This window comes from Orbicella franksi, chromosome 2, assembly GCF_964199315.1.
Source record: "Orbicella franksi chromosome 2, jaOrbFran1.1, whole genome shotgun sequence".
NCBI classification, from domain to species: domain Eukaryota; kingdom Metazoa; phylum Cnidaria; class Anthozoa; order Scleractinia; family Merulinidae; genus Orbicella; species Orbicella franksi.
The window spans coordinates 22140228-22161588 of NC_138146.1; the positions used below are offsets into that span (position 1 = coordinate 22140228).

At 39.1% G+C, this 21361-nt stretch overlaps 3 protein-coding genes across 4 annotated transcripts in view; 1 reads left to right on the plus strand and 2 right to left on the minus strand.

Moving 5' to 3' along the window:
- Positions 1–20766, minus strand: part of LOC145478671 (uncharacterized) — a 53743-nt gene extending 32977 nt beyond the window's left edge. The window contains exons 1-3 of one of the 2 annotated variants that reach the window (XM_081456769.1): positions 20487–20766; positions 1428–1661; positions 858–941 (exon numbers count right to left, since the gene is read on the minus strand). In XM_081456769.1, the coding sequence (XP_081312895.1) occupies positions 858–941; positions 1428–1661; positions 20487–20507 (339 nt within the window). In that variant the 5' untranslated portion in view covers positions 20508–20766. Of the gene's footprint in view, positions 1–857; positions 942–1427; positions 1662–5949; positions 6104–20486 lie in introns of those variants that run through there. The other variant, XM_081456770.1, reaches the window with a different exon arrangement.
- On the minus strand, positions 6235–9872 carry LOC145478672 (uncharacterized). The gene has a single exon (XM_081456771.1). The coding sequence runs from the start codon at positions 9870–9872 to the stop codon at positions 7002–7004; it is 2871 nt and encodes a 956-aa protein (XP_081312897.1). The 3' UTR covers positions 6235–7001.
- On the plus strand, positions 12325–16397 carry LOC145478674 (uncharacterized). The gene is made up of 5 exons (XM_081456772.1): positions 12325–13736; positions 14003–14055; positions 14152–14262; positions 15504–15756; positions 16058–16397. The coding sequence occupies exons 1-5, from the start codon at positions 12344–12346 to the stop codon at positions 16222–16224; spliced, it is 1977 nt and encodes a 658-aa protein (XP_081312898.1). The 5' UTR covers positions 12325–12343; the 3' UTR covers positions 16225–16397.
- Positions 20767–21361: the final 595 nt, after the last annotated feature.

A 21361-nucleotide genomic window follows, 5' to 3' on the forward strand; every position in this document is an offset into this window, starting at 1 on the left:
GTTAAAACATCAGTAATACGCACACTCAACTCTTCCTCTGACTCTAAATGTGGATGACTTGTTTTTTATCGTGAAGTAAATTACCGACTCCATGGGGATTTAATCGCTCCTCATCAAACATAATAGATTGAGTTTTCTCGCCTTTTCCGCTTTTCGACCAATGGTATTTCACTTCGCTCAGACGAAGCAGAAATGAAAAAAATACAGAGATCAAGGCAGGTCCACTTTCTTGACGCCTCTTCTCCAGACTCTTTCCCACCAGATCGCTTTGTTCTTTACCACTCGCGCGTGTGACTCCCGGGTGTGACTCAAAGCCGGATCGCTTTGCTCTTTGCTGCTTGCGCGTGCAACTCAAAGGTGAGCACCAGAGAATAAAACCAAAATGGAATGTGTAACGCATTACTTTTAGCAAGTGATTCTGTTATGTCTAGCACTGTTTAATTCTAGTAGAATAATGTAAATGAGGACTAACAACAAAATGAGAATTTCCCTCCCAGAATCAAGGAAAATGCATACCCGGGAGTTCAATTTTTCAAAATTTTCTGGAGGAGCATGCCCCATGCCCCTGGACCCCCCTACGTGCTCGGGCCTTTGGCCTGCAACTAATTCAATACTTGCTTACTTTATACCAGATACCCCTCTACTTGAATAATTAATGAAAACCCTGGTATCCCTAGTTACATTTACAATGTACTTGAGTTCATTCCACAATGACTCCCATGAATTTCAATTTTCCTCCTCCTGATTCGCACATAAGATAAATATTGATCTTTTTTTAGGTTCAGTAAAACTAATACATTTTGAGGTGTGTTTGCATTCAGAAAGTCCAGATCTTTACTGTTTATAGAAAGACATACCTGCAACACCTCTCTTTCCCCTACATTGTTCAAGGCATGAGTTATTGTCTTTGCTAGCCTTTGAATATCAACCAAATGCAAAATCTGAATTGAAAGTGGATAAGAGTATAACATTTAATATCGATTTTACACTGCACTGATAAAAATGAACTTGTGTTTTGTTATCTGTATGTTTGAATGATGGAACCAGCAAAGAGACAGTATATCATTAACCTACATTTATTAGATTCTCTTTTATAGTCTGCGGTCCGTAGTAGCTGCATTAAAGCTCAAAACTACTACATCATGGACATAAGCCCATCCCTGGCTCGCAAATGTCTTTTTCAATACTGTGTTAACTGAAGGACCATGTTTTGAAGCCTGACTAAACAAAAGTTGAGTCACTAATTTTCATGAGACAAGAATCTCGTGTTGTGAGACAAGAGTCTCATCTCGAAAAAATGACAACTGGTAACTTACTTTGATTGGTACTGTACCATGTCACTGACATCCATATATTTTAACCAATCAGAGCAACAGAAAAATTCCACGTAAATATACAATGTACATGCTACAGTGGAGCACAAATACCTTTTTACTTTCATCATCCAATTCTTCCTGGAGCCTATGATACTCCTGAACACAGTCAAAGCAGTAGCAGAGATCTAACAATAAATCTTTATGCCAGTCATTTAATGGCACCTTGACATAATTTGGAAGCTGATTTCTCATATCATAAGGTGCAGAACACCATTCACAGGTCCTGTTATCAATTGCCAAGTCCAGCCAGCTGCCATGGCTACCAGAACCATCGTCATCTTTTTCCTTAAAAATAAAGAAAAGAACCTGAAATATTGAACTGGGTCACCTGGAAAAGAGTTTACTGATCAAAACATTTGATGATCTTTTTCTTTTTCATTAACCAATAACATTGAAGAATACAAACAATAGTTCTATAACTAGTGGTAATCAAAGATCATGAGTGCGTTCAACACCGTCACTTTCATTTATATACCTGAAATGATTTAACTAGCTGACTTTCAACCTCTGTCTATTGCTAAAATCAACATTTTACATGAACAACTGAGGTTTTACACAGACAGATATATCATAGTGTCAAAGTCCATGCCAGTGAAGAGGTCCCCTGTATAGACTACGATGGCCGATTGTTCAAACTGTTGCGTGTTGGCACCAGTTTCCGTAGACTCGCAAAAATAGTAGGCCTTCAAAATTTTATGTTTTGAAATAAACTCAGCATGAATTCAAAACGTAAACAAAAGAACAAGCTTAAATTCTGGCCCGTACACAATTTTAAAGCTCCCATTCGATTTGCGTTCACGAAAATCTTCTCGCTTGCCCCAAGGGAAATTCAGTTTGGTTTGCACAATTTCATAATTTAGGCTCTGCGTCTGTGCCAAGTTTTGTTTGTTATTTTTAATTTACTTTCAATGACCTGAGACTAAAGGGGACCAGAACAACATAATCATTTACATCCATGTAAAATAAATAAACTGTTATTCACTAAGCCGTTTAACTAGCTGAACATTCTTTCTAGGTGTTTGTTTACAATCCCACATTCTCTAGTTAAATGCGTGGCTTCTGTTTCCATTCATTTAACCCGGTATAACAAGCTGGACAACTCAGTAAGATGGTTCTATAACCACGAATCATGGCCATCTGCAGAACTACACAACTCGGTAAGTTAAAGTAATATACTTTGCACACAGAAATCAAAGCCAGCAAAGTGAAACGACACATTTCCTCTATCGATTTACTCCGCACCAAGCAGTGTTGGTTTTTGGTTGAAGCATAGTTAACTATGGTCGATGACAAGGCGGTAGACAACAGGCAGCCAAACTGCACCTTTGTGTTTTTCCCAAAAGTCGTACCTATTTCGTGAAGACATCGATAAATCTTAGCTTCAAGGTCATTTAACGCTATAACTCTAACTTCAAACTTCAAACACGCAACTTGCCAGTAACAGCAGATAAACACATGGAGATGCGACAAGCATGGACATGACGTCATTCGCCCCTGAAGATTTTTTTTGGGGGGGGGGGGCAAATTGGTGTCCCCCGATAGATAGATAGATAGATACACAGGTCTCGAATTTTTATGTATTACGCAATTAGAACTGCGTTCTGTCAAAGCAAAAGTCTGAAGTGTTGCAGACCTCTAAGGAATCGCTGCCAATTGTTGACTAGTAAGTTTCCATCCTAACTTTTGAATGCTTTTCAATGGTTCAGTTTAGTTGTAGAAAGTCACTCTGGAACCATGTGTTTCGAATCAAGCAGTTTATTTTAAATCCTACCCATACAAACAACATGAAAATGATTCACTCTAATAATCTTTGAAATAAACTATGATAAAACTAGAGGCCCATCAAGGGGCTCAGTACAAGATAATTATAAATACATAAATTACAACAAGATTATGAACACACAAGATACAATGAAAAATTCATAACTGCTGTGGAAGTGGGTGGGCAGGAAAGCTAATGTTGGTAACTTAAAAAACAGAAATAATAGATAGCTATTGCTCTATTACTCAAATAATACTGATGTGAGTTAGATCCTAATTCTAGGTTACATACACTGTACTAGGTATGAAGCAATACTACAGTGATTTTACTCTACAGTACACAGTGGAATTTTATTGGCTTGCTATGTACATGTAGTCTTATGACTTTCATACTTAAAAGTTGCTCAATCAATTAAAATTAGGAAAAAGATACAGTCGAACCTCTCCATACGGACACCTCTCTACTGCGGACAGTTTCTTATGTACAGACAAAATTCTCATACATTTCCTCTAAAAAAAACTCTATAATACGGACCCTCTCTGAAAAGGACAACGGATGCTAAATCTCAGCCCTAGGGAACAAATTCATACAAATTTAACCTCTTATATTACAGACATTCTGGAGACCAGGTTTTGATAATTTGCAGTATATACCATTCCTTGTTGGCAGTTTCACTTATAAACATTGACACTTTATCATTCACCGTTACCAATACCAGAACATGTTTACTTCTGGGCCTGATTTTCATTACTAAACACTCTAAACTGTCAGTGGAGAATTAAAAATGACGCCATCATAACGACCTCTCCAATACAGATACCTCTTTAATATGGACACTTTGCTCTGTCCCTTCTGTGTCTGTATTAGAGAGGTTTGACTGTATCAGTGAATTGTTCTCAGTTTATATTCTGGCTAGTTTTTTTCTTGATGGCCTGGTCATGTAGCCAGACTGCAACAGACCTTTTTACCAATGCCACACTTTCAATTTCTTTCATTCAGACAAATAATAAGCCTCACCGCAGGATTTACAGTGCCAAATGTAGTTAATATGCAACCTTTCATAGGAATTTGTTTAAATTAAATCACGAAATTCTCACATTTGTTTATCTGAATGCAATCGCTTTCAAAAACTTTAAAACCTCTAAAAGGTAACCAATCAGTTTTATAGATCTTTGTAGTTTTTTTTAGATCTGTGGTTCAACCACACACATGTTTTTGTGTAAAGCGTGAATGTACAAATTAGTCATGCTTTGCAGTCATGACCACTTCCACTTCCAATTTCATCTCATTAGGCAAATTTTTTATTCAATCGACCCTGAAAATTTTCAGGGGAAAATTGCTTTCAGAAAAAGTCGAAGAATTCGTTTCAGCCAATTTTCAAGCCCTGAATGTAATTGTGAGTTTTTATACTGACAAGCAGTCCATGCAGGAGATTGTTTTGTTGCTTTCCCATGGTTTTCCTTAGATGTCCTGGGAAACTTGATATGCGGGAAAATACGAAACACACATGTGATCAATCACTAGCAGTATCGTAGCAAGATGTAACAGACCCTTCTCCAAAATGACAACTGAAATTTCAATCTGTACGATAAATATAATGCCCCATAGCAAGGAAGAGCTTGGATTAAAATGTCAAATAATAGAAATAAGGAAAAAAATTAAGGCAATATGCCACAATTTCTTTGAGAAATCACGATTTTTAAAATTCCTAAAATTTAGGTGTGTGCATGACTAGGGGTACAAACGTTTGTAAATTTGTTAATTTTCAACAGGTAAAATAATACCTGACTTATAATTAATGTTAAGGTCCCCTTTCTGGTGCTAGTATCGATTTTACACTGAGTTGACTTTACTTTCAAGCCATTTGAATTTGCAACTAGAATTTTGGCAAAGGGTGTACACCGAAATACAAAAATATATCAAATGTCTCTTATTTTTTCTAATGACCAAAAAATTTTGTCCAACCAGACTGACTTTTTGTCAGGTCAAAACTTGTCCTTGGCCTGACAAATGACCTGCTTAAAGGCAAAATTATTTGCAGGCTTCTATTGTATGAAAAAATCTCCAAGACCACAAAAAGACAACCCCCATTGTTTCCCTCCACGACCAATGGTTTTGTGAAACCCTTCAGTGTATTGTATTGCCATGATTTCCATGGAAAGCTGATTTGACTTGAGTTTAATACTGACTAAATTATTCAAATGTAAGCTTATGTCTCCATAGTCATACATGCATAAAACGCTTAAAAAAAAAGAGAAGCAATTTTGGATACGACACGAAAAGCGTTTACAGAGATGTGACAGCTCCCGTACGAAAATGGAAGCCCTGTAAAATGACTGCGATTTGGCTCATCGTTGACTGGAAGCCTTTTTGCAGCTGATTAGCAGTGAAATGACAGGCATTTAACAGAATTCAGCAAAAACTGCTAGCTGCACTTTGACTGCACCGAGCTATGATCTTCAACAGCCACGCTGCAGTTATTTACCAGCCCAGCTTTTGCTGTTGAATGACTGTTGTTTGTCTTCTGATGCAATCAGTAAGTCGTTATACGACCTTACGTTAAATATTAATTAATTTGTGTCCACCGCTGAGGCTGTAATCCGAAATAACCCGTTATAATTATACGACTGCAGTTTGGCTTCCCGGTCTTCTCGCGTATAGCCACAGATATACGCATGTAATTATAAACGAACCGCTACATAAATGATCGAGCTAGCGAGACACAATGAATCTGCACGACTGATAAAACTGTATACGTTCGCAAGCTTGCAAATAAGAGACGACGAAATAGCTGTTGAGCTCTCTGCTTACCTTTATTTCAGCCTGATTCATTTGTGCTACATTTGAATTTAATGCCTTCGATCTTCAGAGTTGAGCTGAATTAGCAGTAAAAGTGTTTCCAAACCGCAGTCAAATACAACAATGAACGCTTGTGTTCAGCAGTAAGCTTACAGCAGATCCGTTGCGCTAGAAACACGCGGTAAGAAATGGCGCAAACTTTCGATCGCTATATCTGAAGTTTATTGGTCCCTTTGAAAAACCAATCATGGAACACGTTCTAAATTCCCATTTCAAGCTTGAGTCACGAAATGGTAAGCCACGTATGGCGGTATGCTTGCTTTCCAAATGATCCGAAAGGTACTAGAAAACTGTAACTCTCTTTCCTTTAAAATGCGAAACTAACATGTGCTATATGCATGCGATGTAAATTAACAGACATTTTTGTTTTTGTTTTTTTCTCGTCGCGCAGGAGTCTCTACGGACACTCTATAACCTGCGAACGCAGATGCATTTCCGGTTGTCGCTTCTCGAAGCGACAACCGGAAATGCATCTGCGTTCAAGGGTAGATTCTCTATGACAAAACAAAAAGGTCACCTGGCCGGCTAGCTGACCTTACTTGTGATAATTGAAGGGTGCTGGCGTGATAAGTAGTAGACTGTTCACAGCCCTCTATTTTTTCGTATTTTTCGATCGATGAGCGCGCGGTGAGAACGGCGAGAGAGAACTGGACTGAAAAATAGAGAGGCTGAGAACAGTCTAGATAAGTAGTAACAGGAAAGCTCAAGCCGGCTTCCCGATATGCAAACTCGAAAACACAGCAAACCAGAAAAAGAAATGGACACGCTGTTTTTTTTCCAAGTACTTTGCAGCACGTTTAAGCCGACACTATTCTAAAACTTTTAAAATTTTGATTGGGTTTTTGGTAGCTATTTTTTTACAGGAGAAATCATCTCATTTACTGTGTGTAAAAAGGAAACCTCCCACTAAAGATCGCAGTCAGTTCGTAGCGAGAAAATTAAAATTTTAATCAATACCCGGTCAATATCACGCTAATTACATGTAAACAAATACTCGCAAACAATTAATCCTTCTCACATCGGTTAGGAAAAGAAATTACAAATGAGCGGTCTGGAAAGTCAGCCACGTCGATGTATACACATTTTGCTAAAATACAAGATATAGGAATAACCTGAACTTTGTTTTGATTAGGTTTTTTTGTAACTTGAATGTGCGATGCACATGCCCCAGTGATGCTGTCTTGGATAAGACTGTCTACTTTCTTTTCCAACGGCGTGACAAGTGCTAAATTATACACTGTTGGAGTGGACATTTCTGGCCCAGGGGTGACACATGGCTTTTGGACTTGGAGGTAGAAAATAACTTGCGCATATGAAACTTCATTTTTACTCGAAAAATACTTTATAGTATAACTGTTGCGACATTTCACTCTTTTGTAATCTTTTGAGTGGTAAACATCGTTTCCTCTTCTCATTCGCGTAAATACCCTTGTCCCAGTTGATTCAGGGACATATCCAAAATAGTCTACTAACGCACAAAACGTTCTTTCGTCCACTTGTTTCTGTTCTACTCCCCCCATGGCAAAAATGCCCTGTTCTATCTCTGTTTCGCGTGTACACGCATGCGGGGAAGTGACTTTTTTGTAGAATTCTTCCACCCCAGAACCCTTCGGTAATTGAGTTTCTAATTGGGGTAAGCGTTGCATGATAGAAATTGCTGAAGCAATTTGAAAGGGGACATTTTGCGTTCCGTGAAACAGTTTCAATATTTCGCCATTATAGTTTTCAAAGGGAAAACACAAATGACTCCATAATGGCCCAAGGTTCCTCACATCCTGGGGAATATGTAACAAATAGTGCAGGTTGGCAGTCTGGTACCTCATACCATAAAGTTCCGCAAAGGTAACACAAAAGTGTTCTATTAAATTTTCTGCATGGACAAGCTGTGCGTTTGTTATCTGCTCCATAGACAACAAAAAGATCGCTTCACTAAATAGCATAAAGTGTTCGTACCAAGCATCTGGAAGGATGCCGTTCAGAACTACAGCTCCGTAAAAAAGAAGAAAGGAACGGAGTTCCAATGCCTTCCAATACTTGCTGTGGTTCTCGATGGACCGAGGGCAGCGCGAAATGTTGTTAGGGGGCTTTATCTCTGCTAGTCGATTATCCACCTCGGAAATTCTGTTTGCGATACAGTAGGTTTCATTGCTATGGCCGCTGCCAAACCATAACTTAAGAAGCAGTTTCATAACTCCCTCTAAAACGCAGTGCATGTAATCGACAGCGCTTCCTCTAATAAGGTCATGGTATTTCAAAGCTGCAAACCAGCAAGGCCCTTTTATTCCATCAACAGTCATGCGCTTTTCGAACGCTTGTCTCGCATCTTCACGCGTTTGTTCATGAGTTCTAGCAGGTCCAGTGGGATCGGATGATTCAAATGGAAATGCATGAACAGTACCACCTTTTGATGTTCGGACGCTGATGCCTGGTTGCTTGCATTTTAAGCAACCGAAAAAACCATTGTACTGTGCACTGTTGCAAACCATACACTTAGCGGGCATGTCGCACGTGCCAAGCAAAAGGATAGCCTTCGAAATAAAGTTCTCTCCAGAGGGGCTTTTGGCTTCCATTCCGTCAGTTTCTAGCTTAGACAGAGCAGTATGAAAAGGCTTTAAGAAATTAAGCATGATTGGCTTTGATTCGCCATACCACAACCCTGCCAATATCAAGTTTTCTTTTTGAAAACGCTGCGGACAAGGAAGTTCGTTGATAGCAAAATACAGCGGCCATAGGGAAAACTTCGAAGACTTAAAGAGGGGCACCCCGTCTGTGTTGTAGGTAAAAGATAAATTACGCTTATCGCGTAAGAAGCTGTTCTCGTGTTCAAAGTGCTCTTTGTAGAGTTCACCATCGTAGACATCTTCAATCACGTTTGGTCTCCTACTACGTTTGAATCGATGATCAAGTAAATTAAAGAATTTTGGCTTGGCGAATAGTGACTGTAGTTGGGAAATCAGGGGAACTTCCAAGCAGTAACATAAACCGCCAACGCTCCTTAGGTCTCGCTGGCACATCATGTTAGGGCAGATATTTGTCTTAGTCTTGTCAGTGATTTTCTCCAAACATCCGGCGCAAAAGTAATGGTAGACGATTGGGTTTGTGACATTATGGAAGTGTCTCTTCAGTTGGAACAGTGATTTTGGACACAAGTTTGGCGATAAACAGTGAAGGTTTATAAGACAAAGAATGTCATTTAAAGCCTCGCCCGTTAATGAATGACGAATTGCCACAGTCAAAATCAAAAGAATACTTATGCCAACAGTGATTGTCGCCCCTTCATAGAGTGGTTTGCTGTCGGTGCTTTCTTGGAATTCATAGCCCTCTCCTTCTGCTTGATCAAAACGAGGTGGCAAGAAAATGCTCTCCTCTTCAACATCACACTCGTCATCAATTGTAAATGGACGATTCACTTCTTGCTGAATTGTTGTAAGTTCTTCTACTAAATGGTTCTTCAACTCTTCCATATGTTCGTCCAACCAATTATCGTTTTCTTCTCCTTCTTTAACCATGTGAGATGCTGAAGCGTGCATCAAGTCAAGATATTCGTCCGGGACCTCAAAACGAGCATATTTTGAAAATAGTTCGTCTGACTCTTGTAATGTTAGACCGCTAGTACAAGATCCAGGGCCTGGTTCTTCAGGGATAATCGGAATGTCGTTTGAAGGTTGCTCGTCTGACTCGTCTTGTAATGTTGAACCGCTAGTGCAAGGTCCAGGGCCTGGTTCTTCAGTGAAAATCGGAATGTCGTACTTCTTGTTTTCAACTGCCTGATCTCCAACAGGTACGCAACTAGCAACAACTTGTTCGATGATTTCAGCAGTTGCATTCGTCATGTTCGCATGCAAATTTTCCACAAGCTCAGATGGCCTTTCCATATTGATGCTACTAACAGCAGTTTACAAGTATTTGATTGATTTGGATAACGTTTGTATGATTTTAAAATTTTATTCGTGTGTCGATACCATCAACAGTCCCGCATCGATTATCATCATGTGTCGGAAATTCCGCTCATTGGATTTCACCTCGGCCCCAGCAGTGCGCACGAATCACGCACGCTAGCTAGCAAATGAAAAACGTAAAAGAAACAGACAAAAAAAAAACGGTACAAGCATGACGCAAGTACTAAAGTTTTTATTAAGAGGTGTTAGGGTTGCGTTTTCAGCTTAAGCATCGCATGAGTTGGCTTCTAGGCATGGCTTTTAGCAACATAATAGTGTGGGCGATGACAGCTTGGTAGTTTATTAGAACACGCACCCACATATGCCTAGATCTGTTCAAAACGGCTGAGCGTAATGAAAAAATGTGAGGATGTGAGCTAAAAAAAGATGTTGCGCTTGATCATGACCGCAATTTATTTAAATTTTGACCTCCGAGCCGCTATATAAAAGTTCAAGATGAGGTGGAAATCAGAGACCACGATCAAGTTCATATCGTGATCATGCCCCTTTGATCTTTACAAGTCATTTCATCACCCCACGGAATTTGTTTCGAGATTCTCACGCAACTGGAAAATAATATATGTAGTTTGTTAAGGGCATTTTTCGTTGCTTTATCACCAAAACGTAGCATGACTCGACAATAAAACCGACTTTCTGTTAGTCCAGACGATATAAAATATTACAAGTTAGTGCTTATTGACGGTTATCCACGCACATGATCAAATTAAAATGGGTTATTGGTTCTCTTATCTTCGTAAGATAAGGTTGCTTGGCAGAGACATGCGCAACGTTTTGGCGGTTTATTCAAGTGAAATCCTGACGGTTGCTTTTGCTGTAGCGTGGAAAGCACTTATCGAAACCATGGCTGGCCTTTCATCAATTGCTAGCGATTTGAATAAGCTACACGAAAATCAGATCGAAGACAAAGTAGACGAAGAAGGTGCCCAAACACCAAAGCCGGCAAAGTCAAAGCGAAAATTTGTTATCGTGTTCTGGGTGGAGACGAAAGAATTCAACGTTATGGCCCTGTCCAAGATCCCAAAAGAGTGTAGGGAAGAGGGAAAGATTACGAAAATAAGAGCCGAAGGAAAGCCGTGGACTGTAAAATTGGTTCAAATCAGCGGTAAGTGTTGCACTACTGTTGTTAATACTTGCTCCTAAACCATAATCTCTGTTAGTAAAGCCCGTGATGCCATTCCCTTCTTCAAAAGCGGCCAAAAAAATTGAGACGCTTTGGCTCTAAAAACAAGAAACAGAGTAGTTTGCACCCTCCTATTGGAGCTTAGAACAAGAAATTTAAACTCAAAGGGGTCGAGGGTAAGAAAAGGGTATAATTATTTAGTATAAAACGACACAGAATTTAATACAGAGAATGAAGTTGAACCGCCAAAATTTAACTTACAACGTTCACCCTATCGCGTGACAGTGTGCTTTTCGATGTTTCGTGACATTTCTCCTTTGACCACCTGTGACACTCCAGGGGTTTGCTTTGTTTACCGTAATTTCTCAAATAAACGCCGGGTCTCGGATAAACGCCGGGTTGGCTTCGTATTTAAAACCAAAATCTAGACTTTTTCCACTGATGAAGGGCTGCACGGAAAAAAAATTATTTCCATTTGCCATAGCAACATTTGTCACTGATCATACGGAATACAGTTCGCGCAACCGAAATTCAAACAGAGGCCAACAGCGTCACACACATTTTGCGCTCTTTGATTGGTTGTGATGAGCGAGAGACAACAGAGAAATTACATGAAGTGAGGCGCGGAGAAATGTTCATTATGTCTCGAAGACGAAGTGCTGGCTTCTGTTTTCACCCCTTTTTCTTATTTTACTGAGTTGACAATCTTTCAAAAGGAAGTGCAGCGACTAATTTTGATTTAGTGTGTGATGCTGTTCGTGTCTGAATTGCTGGAATGGCGATCGTCGGTTGAGATTCATCTGAAGTCTCCGATATTGCTATGGCCGATTCGACTCGACATCGAGGAACTAGGTTGTTATTAAAAACCTGTTAAAACTGTCTTCCAGACCAAAAAAACATTTTTACGAGGAAGCGAAAATCATTCCCTTTCTTCTTCACTTCATTAAAAAGTTCGATGTCTGCTATCTACGTCTAACCAGCGCTGGGTCGACAACTATTGGCATGTTGCTCAGTGGTTTTAGGACCTTCGCTACGCTGGATGCCTTTCAAACAGTTATTGCATTTCGGATAGACTGGTCGTGTCAGGAAGAAACTGTAGAAACTTTGTTTTGTTTGATTTGTAAAGATTGTATCTTGATTGTATTAAATTCTTAATTTTGAGAATTGCAAAATCTGTTTGGCAGAATATAAAAATTACACAGTCAAATTGATTTAAATTGATAACAATAATATAACTGCAAATACTGGAACCAGTTTGGCGATCGTTATGACATGGCTTTTGATAACTTTCCTTTCAGAAAACAAAAAAGAGCTTGAAGAGAGAATGAATCTTCTCATTGAAGAAATTTCAAAAACTAATAAGGAAAGAGGGCTATCAGAAAATGTTCCTTCAACTAGTGAGAACGAGAGCTCAAAGAAACGAAAACGTAGCGTGTTGGTGGCTAAAAACGATCAGGAGGTAGACCCAGAGAAAAAACAGAAAAAAAACGAAGCTTCTAATCAAGCTAAGCAGCAAAAAAAGGAAGCTAAGAAGCAAAAAGAAAATCTGCAAATTGAAGCCTCGCACAAGGCAGCAACAGAGTACTTTGAACACAAGATGAGAAAGCAAGAGCAACAGCAGCAGCAACAGCCACTGCAACCTCAAAACCAGCAGCAATGTCAGGAACAGTTGCAAGGGCAGCAGCAGCAGCAACAACAACTGCTGCTGCAACATCAACAGAAACCACAACAGTGGCAGGAAGAGCAACAACTGCAGCAGCAGCAGCAGCAACAACAACAGGACCAGCAGCAACAACAACTGCAGTTGCAACAGCAAGTGAATCCACAACAGTGGCAGCACCAACAACAGCAAAAGAATCCTCAACCATGGCAACAACAACAGCAGCAGAATCTGCAACCATACCAGCAGCAACAACAGCAGCAGAATCTGCAACCATACCAGCAACAACAACAGCAGCAGAATCTGCAACCATACCAGCAACAACAACAGCAGCAGAATCTGCAACCATACCAGCAACAACAACAGCAGCAGAATCTGCAACCATACCAGCAACAACAACAGCAGCAGAATCTGCAACCATACCAGCAACAACAACAACAGCAGAATCTGCAACCATGGCAGCAACAACAACAGCAGCAGAATATGCAACCATGGCAACAACACCAGTTGCAACAGCAGCAGAATCCAAAACCATTGCAACAGCAACAACAACAACAGGGGCAGCAGCAGCAGAATCCACAGCACCTTCAGTTGCATCAACAGCAGAAACCACAACAAAGGCAGCTGCAACCACAACAACAAATGCCGGGCCATCAGCCAACAGAAGTACAAGTGAATAATGCTTCTGTACCACACCTTGATCAACCACTGCCTCCAACTTTTGATAAGCAATCTGGCCAGACTACACCAGAAGTTCATGACCTGACTGACCTCCATTCCTACTCAGATTTGTCACTTAATGCTTCCACTTCTTCTTTGAATTCCTCTTTGTCATCTACTATTTACAATGCAGTGCATCTTGCAGATGACTTGACCACTCTGGAAAATGATAATAGCTTTGATATGGACATGGCAATGGATTCAGACTGCCAAAGCTGTCTTGACAAGGATGCTGAAATCAGACTGCTCAGAGAGAAAGTGGATGAGCTTCGTTATCTAGGTATGGTCAGTGTTATTATTTCTCAGTCAGGACTGCAATATTACAAACTTGAATACCATGCATATTGAATCATTTTTGATATAGTAAAAAACATAATAATATTGAAAGGTTGCAGAAACTTTTCGACATCATGTCCAAATAAAATTTGGTGGTATTTAAACAATTGCTAAACTTCTAAAAAACCTAGTCAGGTGCCACTTATGAAAATTCCCAGCATCACTAAACTACACTAACGGTTTGTTTTCCAAATCTTACTTATGTTACAGTTCCACCTCCTCAAGTACTTGAATATCTCCAGAAAGTTACTGATGGTTTTAAGGTAAATGATGAGACATGTTTGGCAAATCAATTGCATCTTGGTGTAACTTAAATGTTAATGCAATCCATTAATTCTTTGCTATCTTTATTTCCCAAGGGTGAAACACAACATTTCACGTCAACACCTTTAGTGTCAAAAAACGAGACAATAAAGTCTGCCTTTACAGCCAAAAACTTGTGTCTGACTGGAAGTGCTTCCCAAGGCCAGGTAAGGCTTATGAATTGTAAGGTTAAGATACTTGGCAAAAGTTTTTATTTGCCAAGTTGGAAGGATGTAGCTGGGCTAGAAAGTGTTCAGTTACATTTTTAATTTCCCATACATTTGTTTATATTTTTTCCCGCAAATTGACGCGGTTCGCGGGAAAATTATAGACAAATGTATGGAAAATTAAAAACGTAACTGAACGCTTTCTAACCCAGCTACAGTACTTCAAACTTGGCAAATAAAAACTTTTGCCAAGTATCTTAACCGTACAATTCATAAGTTGTCCAGAATTCGATTTTTGTAAAAGATATTTGCCGTCAGATTCCCATACAAACACTGTAATTTCTACCCGCTTTGCCTACTCATCAAAACCGTGATAAGGCCTATTCATGATCAATTTTTCTTCAGAGGTTGCGAAGTTGTTTGCGAACCACATCAGCGAATTTCTGATCTTTACAAGGCATAATGATCGGTATTATCATCCATATGGAGCTGTTAGATGGTGCGTGAATTAGGTCTGGAGGGTGATAGATAGCCGAGTTGATAAGCTTCTCTGGATATTTTAATTTAAAAAATATACCCTCCAAGTTCTTACTTTGTTGCGAAAGGAACTCTGGTGTAGAAGACAAGCGCTTTGCATGGTCTAGCATAGTTCTCAGATTGAAGTGAAATTTGTACCTGCTGTCGACATGACACTCAAGCAGACTTGATACGCGCGAAACTTTTTGTTTTAATTTAAGCAGCGCTAATCATGTTTTATGACATTCTGTATTTCTTCTTTTTCACACTTCTATTTTCATATATATATCTTAATTTTTTCATATTTCATGTTTGATGATGAAATGAAGTCATCGAATCATCAAGTCACTTTTTTATTGTTAATTTTCTTGTTTAAATAGTAATAATAATAATAATAATGATTGAAGTAATGTTGAGCAGCTCTCAATAATTGAAAAAATGTTGAAACGATATGACCCAATGGTATTCTGGGTAGACTACCTTGGTAGGGTTAGCATTTATCCTTTTATAAATAATCAAGATACTTTCTTTCTTTGAGAGCCTTAAGGGCATGATTTATGTAACCTGTCTTATTATCATGTTAATTCTGTCACAGATGACGATTATTTTTCCCAATTTCCCAGCAAATATTTGGGTTGCATCGTTAGTGGTTTATGCTTTTCGTAGGTCAATGATTCTACAATCAGGTTTATATAGTAATTATCATTGTTGTGTTATTTATTCAGGGTCAACACCATGATCTATTTTCTCCTGGAAATGGGAAGCAGGAGCTCTATACTGGAGCAGGTGTGTACGTCTCCTGTGTAGAGCTCCATCACATCCATGACAGGGCTGGATTTAATCCAGCGGACATTATCACTTCCATGATGTCACTTTTATTCACCCAAGAGGAACTGGCCACCTCAGTACCCTTTCGGGAGAATGGCTCAAAAACCAAAGGGAAAGTTCTGCAACAGCAGATATTACATGCAATTATAGGTAAAAATAATTTGATATGTCATCTTAAGTTAAAATAAGATCCAGAGGAGCTCTGTCAAGGTCTGTTTAGACAGTTTAATTATAACTTGACTTTATTACTCATGAATCAGCTTTCTTCGTAGCTGAATATTATTATTGCATAGCAAGACTTCTCAATCTGATCAGCGAATTAACGTAAAATAATGGTCACGTCTGCACAAGCACCATACAAACTGTTCATGTATACAGCAGCAGTTTTAATGATTTAATGAGCAATTCTCATTTCTTATCTGTCTCTTTTCTTTGTGTTATAATTTTTCAGCTTATGCAAAGAAATGCCATGCCCTGTGGCAGAAAGAAAACAAACTGTCCAAACCACAAAGGGTGTATGACTGGAACAAAATTGTTCGTAACAAGTGCACTTCAGCTGCAAGGAAGGCAAAGAAGCAGCTCAGCTTCAGCTTTAATGCTAGTCACGGATGCAGCTAAGTGGACAGTAATACATATAGTTAAACTAGTAGCATAGCAAGTGTTAGTAACTTGACATGTAAACACTTAAACTAATGCAGCATAATCCAAAAAAGAAATCAGAAAAGAGTGATATTTTTTCATTTTTGAGATACAGGCAGTCAAAGGCTCAAACCAAGCAGCTCTTAAAACACTCTAAGTTCATTTATAGGTATATTCGTTTAATATACTTAATGGTAAGTTTTTATTAACACAAGTTGGTTTTTTAATTTAAAACTTTGGCCGTGAAAATGGCAGTTGCTTTTCACACAAAATACCGCATGATAAGAAAAATAATATCACTCTACAAGTCAAAAATACAAAGTTTATATAAGTTTCAAATTAGGATCTATGTTAATGATACTGGCTGTATTATATAATTAAATGCGCCTTCGTGATTAAGATATATTAGTTATATATTTGAGCCAAGATAGTAAATATAGAAATATTTGAAATGCCTGAAGCTGAGCTTCTTTTTCCCAGCTCGTAATATATGCAGCTGCATTTGTTGCAAACAATTTTGTTCCATATAAATTTATTTTACAATTTGTATTTTTCTAGTCAATTGCAAAAGAAAAATAAACAAGAAGATCTGTTAGATCTTATAACCGCGCTTTTAAAATTTAACTGTTTTCTTAGCACTACAGTCGCAACGCAGTGTACATTCCAAAGCAATCCTTGATGATTCATTGATTACTGTAGACACCACATTACTTGATCAACACAAACTGTATTATTGCACCATCAGTCGTAACCGGTGTGAAATCTCTGATGACGTAATAGTCTTAATCTGGAACTTTCTTCGGGATACGTATGGGCATGAAGATACGAACACTATTAACAACAGCTTTCTTTCTTAAAAATCACGATTAAATTAAATAGTTTTTTCCCTTGAGTAAAGGGCTAGCAAAGAAGTCACACAAGTCACATAATTCAAGAATTGCGTTATCCACGGCTATCTTTAGTACGGTGGTTATTTCCCTACCAATGACGTAATCCTTGCACGTTCTGACAAGTTCGTTGCTTGGCTTGCAAATATTTAATTTTCCTTCCGATCTATGAACTCGCTGCGATGAAACAGCCAAAGAATTTACTTCATTTGCCTAAAACCACAAGAAATACTCGCAAAATTACAAATAAATTAATAAACGTCGCTTCTGGCGAAATAAACTTGCAAAGTAAACACGATCTTATTTGTCACGTAGCGAAAGTGAAAGCTGCAACGTCAACACATTCCATGGCTGACGTAGTACCTTTTTTTAGCGTATTTATTATACCCTTTAAATCCAACGCTTTGATAAAACGAAAAGGAAATATATTTTATCCACAAAAAAGAAAACAATATCCGTAAAATTGTCCGTGTATTTATGTTTTAACAGCTTCTGGCGCAAAAACATCACACGTTGCGTGACTCAAAATTTGGCCGAGCGGAGGTCTGCGTCTGGTCACCGACAAAAAAAAAAATAATAAACCCCGGGTAAACCTAGAACCGCGCTCGGCCCATGGCCGCGCGGTTAATAAAGTTTTTAGCTGGAACAGATCCATGCTTTACAGGTTTCAATTATTATTCATCCGAGTTTCATTTTATTTAACCCCATGACTCCATGATATATAAGATCCAATTTTACATAAAAGTTATAAATAGAAAACATGTTAAATACATTTGACTGTTTATCAGCTGCAAAAAGGCTTGAACAGTCAAAGGTAAGTCAAACTGCAGACCTAGTATTTATTGCAGGACTTCCTTAAAGGTCTGTGGTTTTAGTGACAGTTGCAGTCAAAATGCAGTCGCTAGGCAGCCAAGTTACAGGAAATACCATGAATTCCTGAACTTTCTATCACAAAACTGAATTGACTGCATTTTGACTGCCTATTAAATTTGACTGCAGAATGACTGTATTATGACTACATGAGCAGTCATACAAAAGTCAAAAAATCAAAGAGTCACAGGCAAACTGCAGTAACTTAAAAACAGTCAAACTGCAGTTATGTGGCAGGTAAACTGCAGTCAAAAAAAAGTCAAAAAAAAGAGCTGCTGCAGCCCTGCCAATTTGGTAAGGGAGATTTTATCTCACGAACATTTTTTAAAGGGAGATCACACAACAATACAATTGTAAGCTTAGTAGAAATTAAACATTGTAAAAACACTGCATGTAATAAGGCTTATGTTGGATTTTTTTTTCGTGCAGTACATATAGCGAGTAGTAGCGCCCCAAACCACTGAAAATTTAAATAAGTTTACTGCTACTCTGCTGGTCCACATCCAATGAGCCAATACGAGGAGTAAGTAAGCTTTACAAAGATGTCTATGTTTTAACACAGGCAGCCCAAGCTCTCTCTACGAACCACACAAGCAACACAATATGGCGTCGAATTATAAGGGATTATATGGGATTTTCTACAAGATATCCATGGAGGTAGTTAAAAGTGAAAATTCTCAATAAAAATGGCTTACCTTATTCCAGACGTGTGTTGTTTGCTCCTGGTGTGGTTATTTTACCGATTGAACTTGATTTAAGCGACTTTTTTGAATTCCGATTTTCCCTTTATAAAGAGAGGACAAGGCGAAACACCTCAGTCAGAACAGCCTGTCGAACGAAGTCAAAAATCCCAGGCTAAAATGTACTCACGGCCACAAATCCACCGCAGAATTCAAGGGCAAAGGTTGATCTTTCATTTCAATCCTCTAGCCACACAATCGCAGCCCTGCGAGCAACGCCAGGCAGCTCTTCGTGTCCCCAGTGAAACGATAAAACTATGGAAGAGCTCCGCGTCGTTTGATCCACGACCCAACGACCGTTGAAATTGGCTTGGTAACCTCATCATGTTGGCAAACCAAGACTCGCGGGGGTACTAGACCGCAATTTGTCAAATTTGTCAAACGTAAGATTAACGGCAAAAGCTCCGTAGAAACTGAGGAGATCATTTTTGAAGTGGAAGTCATGGTAAGTTTTCACGTTTACGCACCTTTGAGTTACTTGGTCCTCGCCTCACCAATTTAACTTCATCTCCCCATAATTCGTTAAGAATTCTCCCGAGCAAATTTAAGCAAAACAGAGTTCAATTTGCTTATGGCAATTTCTTTCTCTTCGTATGTTCTAGACAAAATTTTGCTGGCTTCCATTACAGTTTCCTCACAATATTCGTAATTCCACAATACCCTAAGAGAAGCAAATTTAGTTTATCAGCTCGAGAATATTTTATACAAACAAATCAAAGGTGTATAAACGAGAAAACTTACCACGACTTCCACTTCAAAAATGATTGAATCTCCTCAGTTTCTACGGAGCTTTTGCCGTTAATCTTAAGTTTCTTTGGTTTTGAAGCCATTTTGCATAAGCGTTCTGTACGATTTTTATTTTGCATTGTAAATTCGACCTGAGGGGATTACAAGAAGTTTAGTTGACAAATTGCGGTCTAGTACCCCTGGCGAGTCTTGGTTTGCCAACATGACGAGGCTACCAAGCCAATTTCAACGGTTGTTGGGTCGTGGATCAAACGACACGGAGCTCTTCCATAGTTTTATCGTTTCACTGGGGACACGAAGAGCTGCCTGGTGTCACTTGCAGGGCTGCGATTGTGTGGCTAGAGGATTGAAATGAAAGATCAACCTTTGCCCTTGAATTCTGCGGTGGATTTGTGGCCGTGAGTACATTTTAGCCTGGGATTTTTGACTTCGTTCGACAGGCTGTTCTAACTGGGGTGTTTCACCTTGTCCTCTCTTTATAAAGGGAAAATTGGAATTCAAAAAAGTCACTTAAGTTAAATCAAGTGTAATCGGTAAAATAACCACACCAGAAGCAAACAACACACGTCTGGAATAAGGTAAGCCATTTTTATTGAGAATTTTCACTTTTAACTACCTCCATGGATATCTTGTAGAAAATCCCATATAAACCCTTATAATTCGATACCATATTGTGTTGCTTGTGTGGTTCATAGAGAGAGCTTGGGCTGCCTGTGGTTTTAATTAGAACGTGTAAGCTGATATGCTCAAATTTGTAGCAGTTCATTTAATCTGCCGTCTAATTTACAAGATCTAGAGACTCCTACGACAAGTCATTGAACGTACAAAAGCATAACACTGTAAAAGCCACTCAAAATGTCGTTCCAAGTCAATATTCCGCGAGCGCGACTTTTCTTAATGTCATTGTACCATTTCCGGCGGGTATGCACGCTTTTAAACTAGATGGTGTTGTATGGCTCGCATGTTTGTTTTCACTTTCATTTAACACAAAGCTCACCTTTTTTATTACTACATCCATCAGCGGAGGATTTCAAATCCGGTATAAACCTTTCAACCGCGACAGCTTTTCGAATTTCCCAATTCTCGCGCACTTCCTCCCATCGACCACCATACTCAATCAAGCTCGTCTTTGTCATGAGTTCGAAAAGTCACGTGATTTGGATAGTTTGAACGGGGTCTGGGACCCATTTCACACAACGTTTTTTTGGAGACGGGAAAGGCGAAGCGAGGGTCGAGCACTTCACGCTTGGATATTACCTCTGTACAGGCCCGCAAATGATCCCCGAACCGTAAATGATCCCGGGACCGGAACTGATTCCACTGCAAAAAGTTTGGAATGGCGTGGACTCCATGAAATAACCTTGGATATAACCTTGTAAGGAGGGACCGTGATTCCTGTGGAGGTGGTGTTTTGATATATTTCAAAGAAGATCTTACTGTACACCCTGCTCTTTCTTGGGAAAGATCAAACATGGAAGCAACATGGCTAAACGTCACCATGAGATCTCAATCCTTCCTTGTTGGCTGTGTCTACAGACCACCAAATGACTCCTCCTTTTTCGAACCTTTTAGGGACTTGATTGCTAATATCTGGCTAAAGAGAAAAAATATAATCCTAGTTGGTGACCTCAACTGTGATATGCTGCACAAACCCAGCAACGGCGCGTCTGAATATGGAAAACGCTTACGAAGGATCCTATGTAGCTATGGTCTAAAAAACATCATAAGCAGTCCAACCCGTATTACTGCCAACTCAAAGTCGCTTATCGACCTCGTGATAACAAGTCAACCTTCAAAAATCCAAACCTCTGGCTCCATCGACTTGGGCATCTCCGATCACCACCTAATATTCGCTGTCTTTAAAGTTGCAAG

Bases quoted from the DNA above. Each gene is read 5' to 3' on its own strand.
- LOC145478674 (XM_081456772.1), top strand. From the start codon at position 12,344: ATGACATGGCTTTTGATAACTTTCCTTTCAGAAAACAAAAAAGAGCTT. The intron at 13,737-14,002 runs GTATGGTCAGTG...CTTATGTTACAG, and splicing joins GGATGAGCTTCGTTATCTAG to TTCCACCTCCTCAAGTACTT. The intron at 14,056-14,151 runs GTAAATGATGAG...TTATTTCCCAAG, and splicing joins AAGTTACTGATGGTTTTAAG to GGTGAAACACAACATTTCAC.
- LOC145478672 (XM_081456771.1), bottom strand. From the start codon at position 9,872: ATGGAAAGGCCATCTGAGCTTGTGGAAAATTTGCATGCGAACATGACG.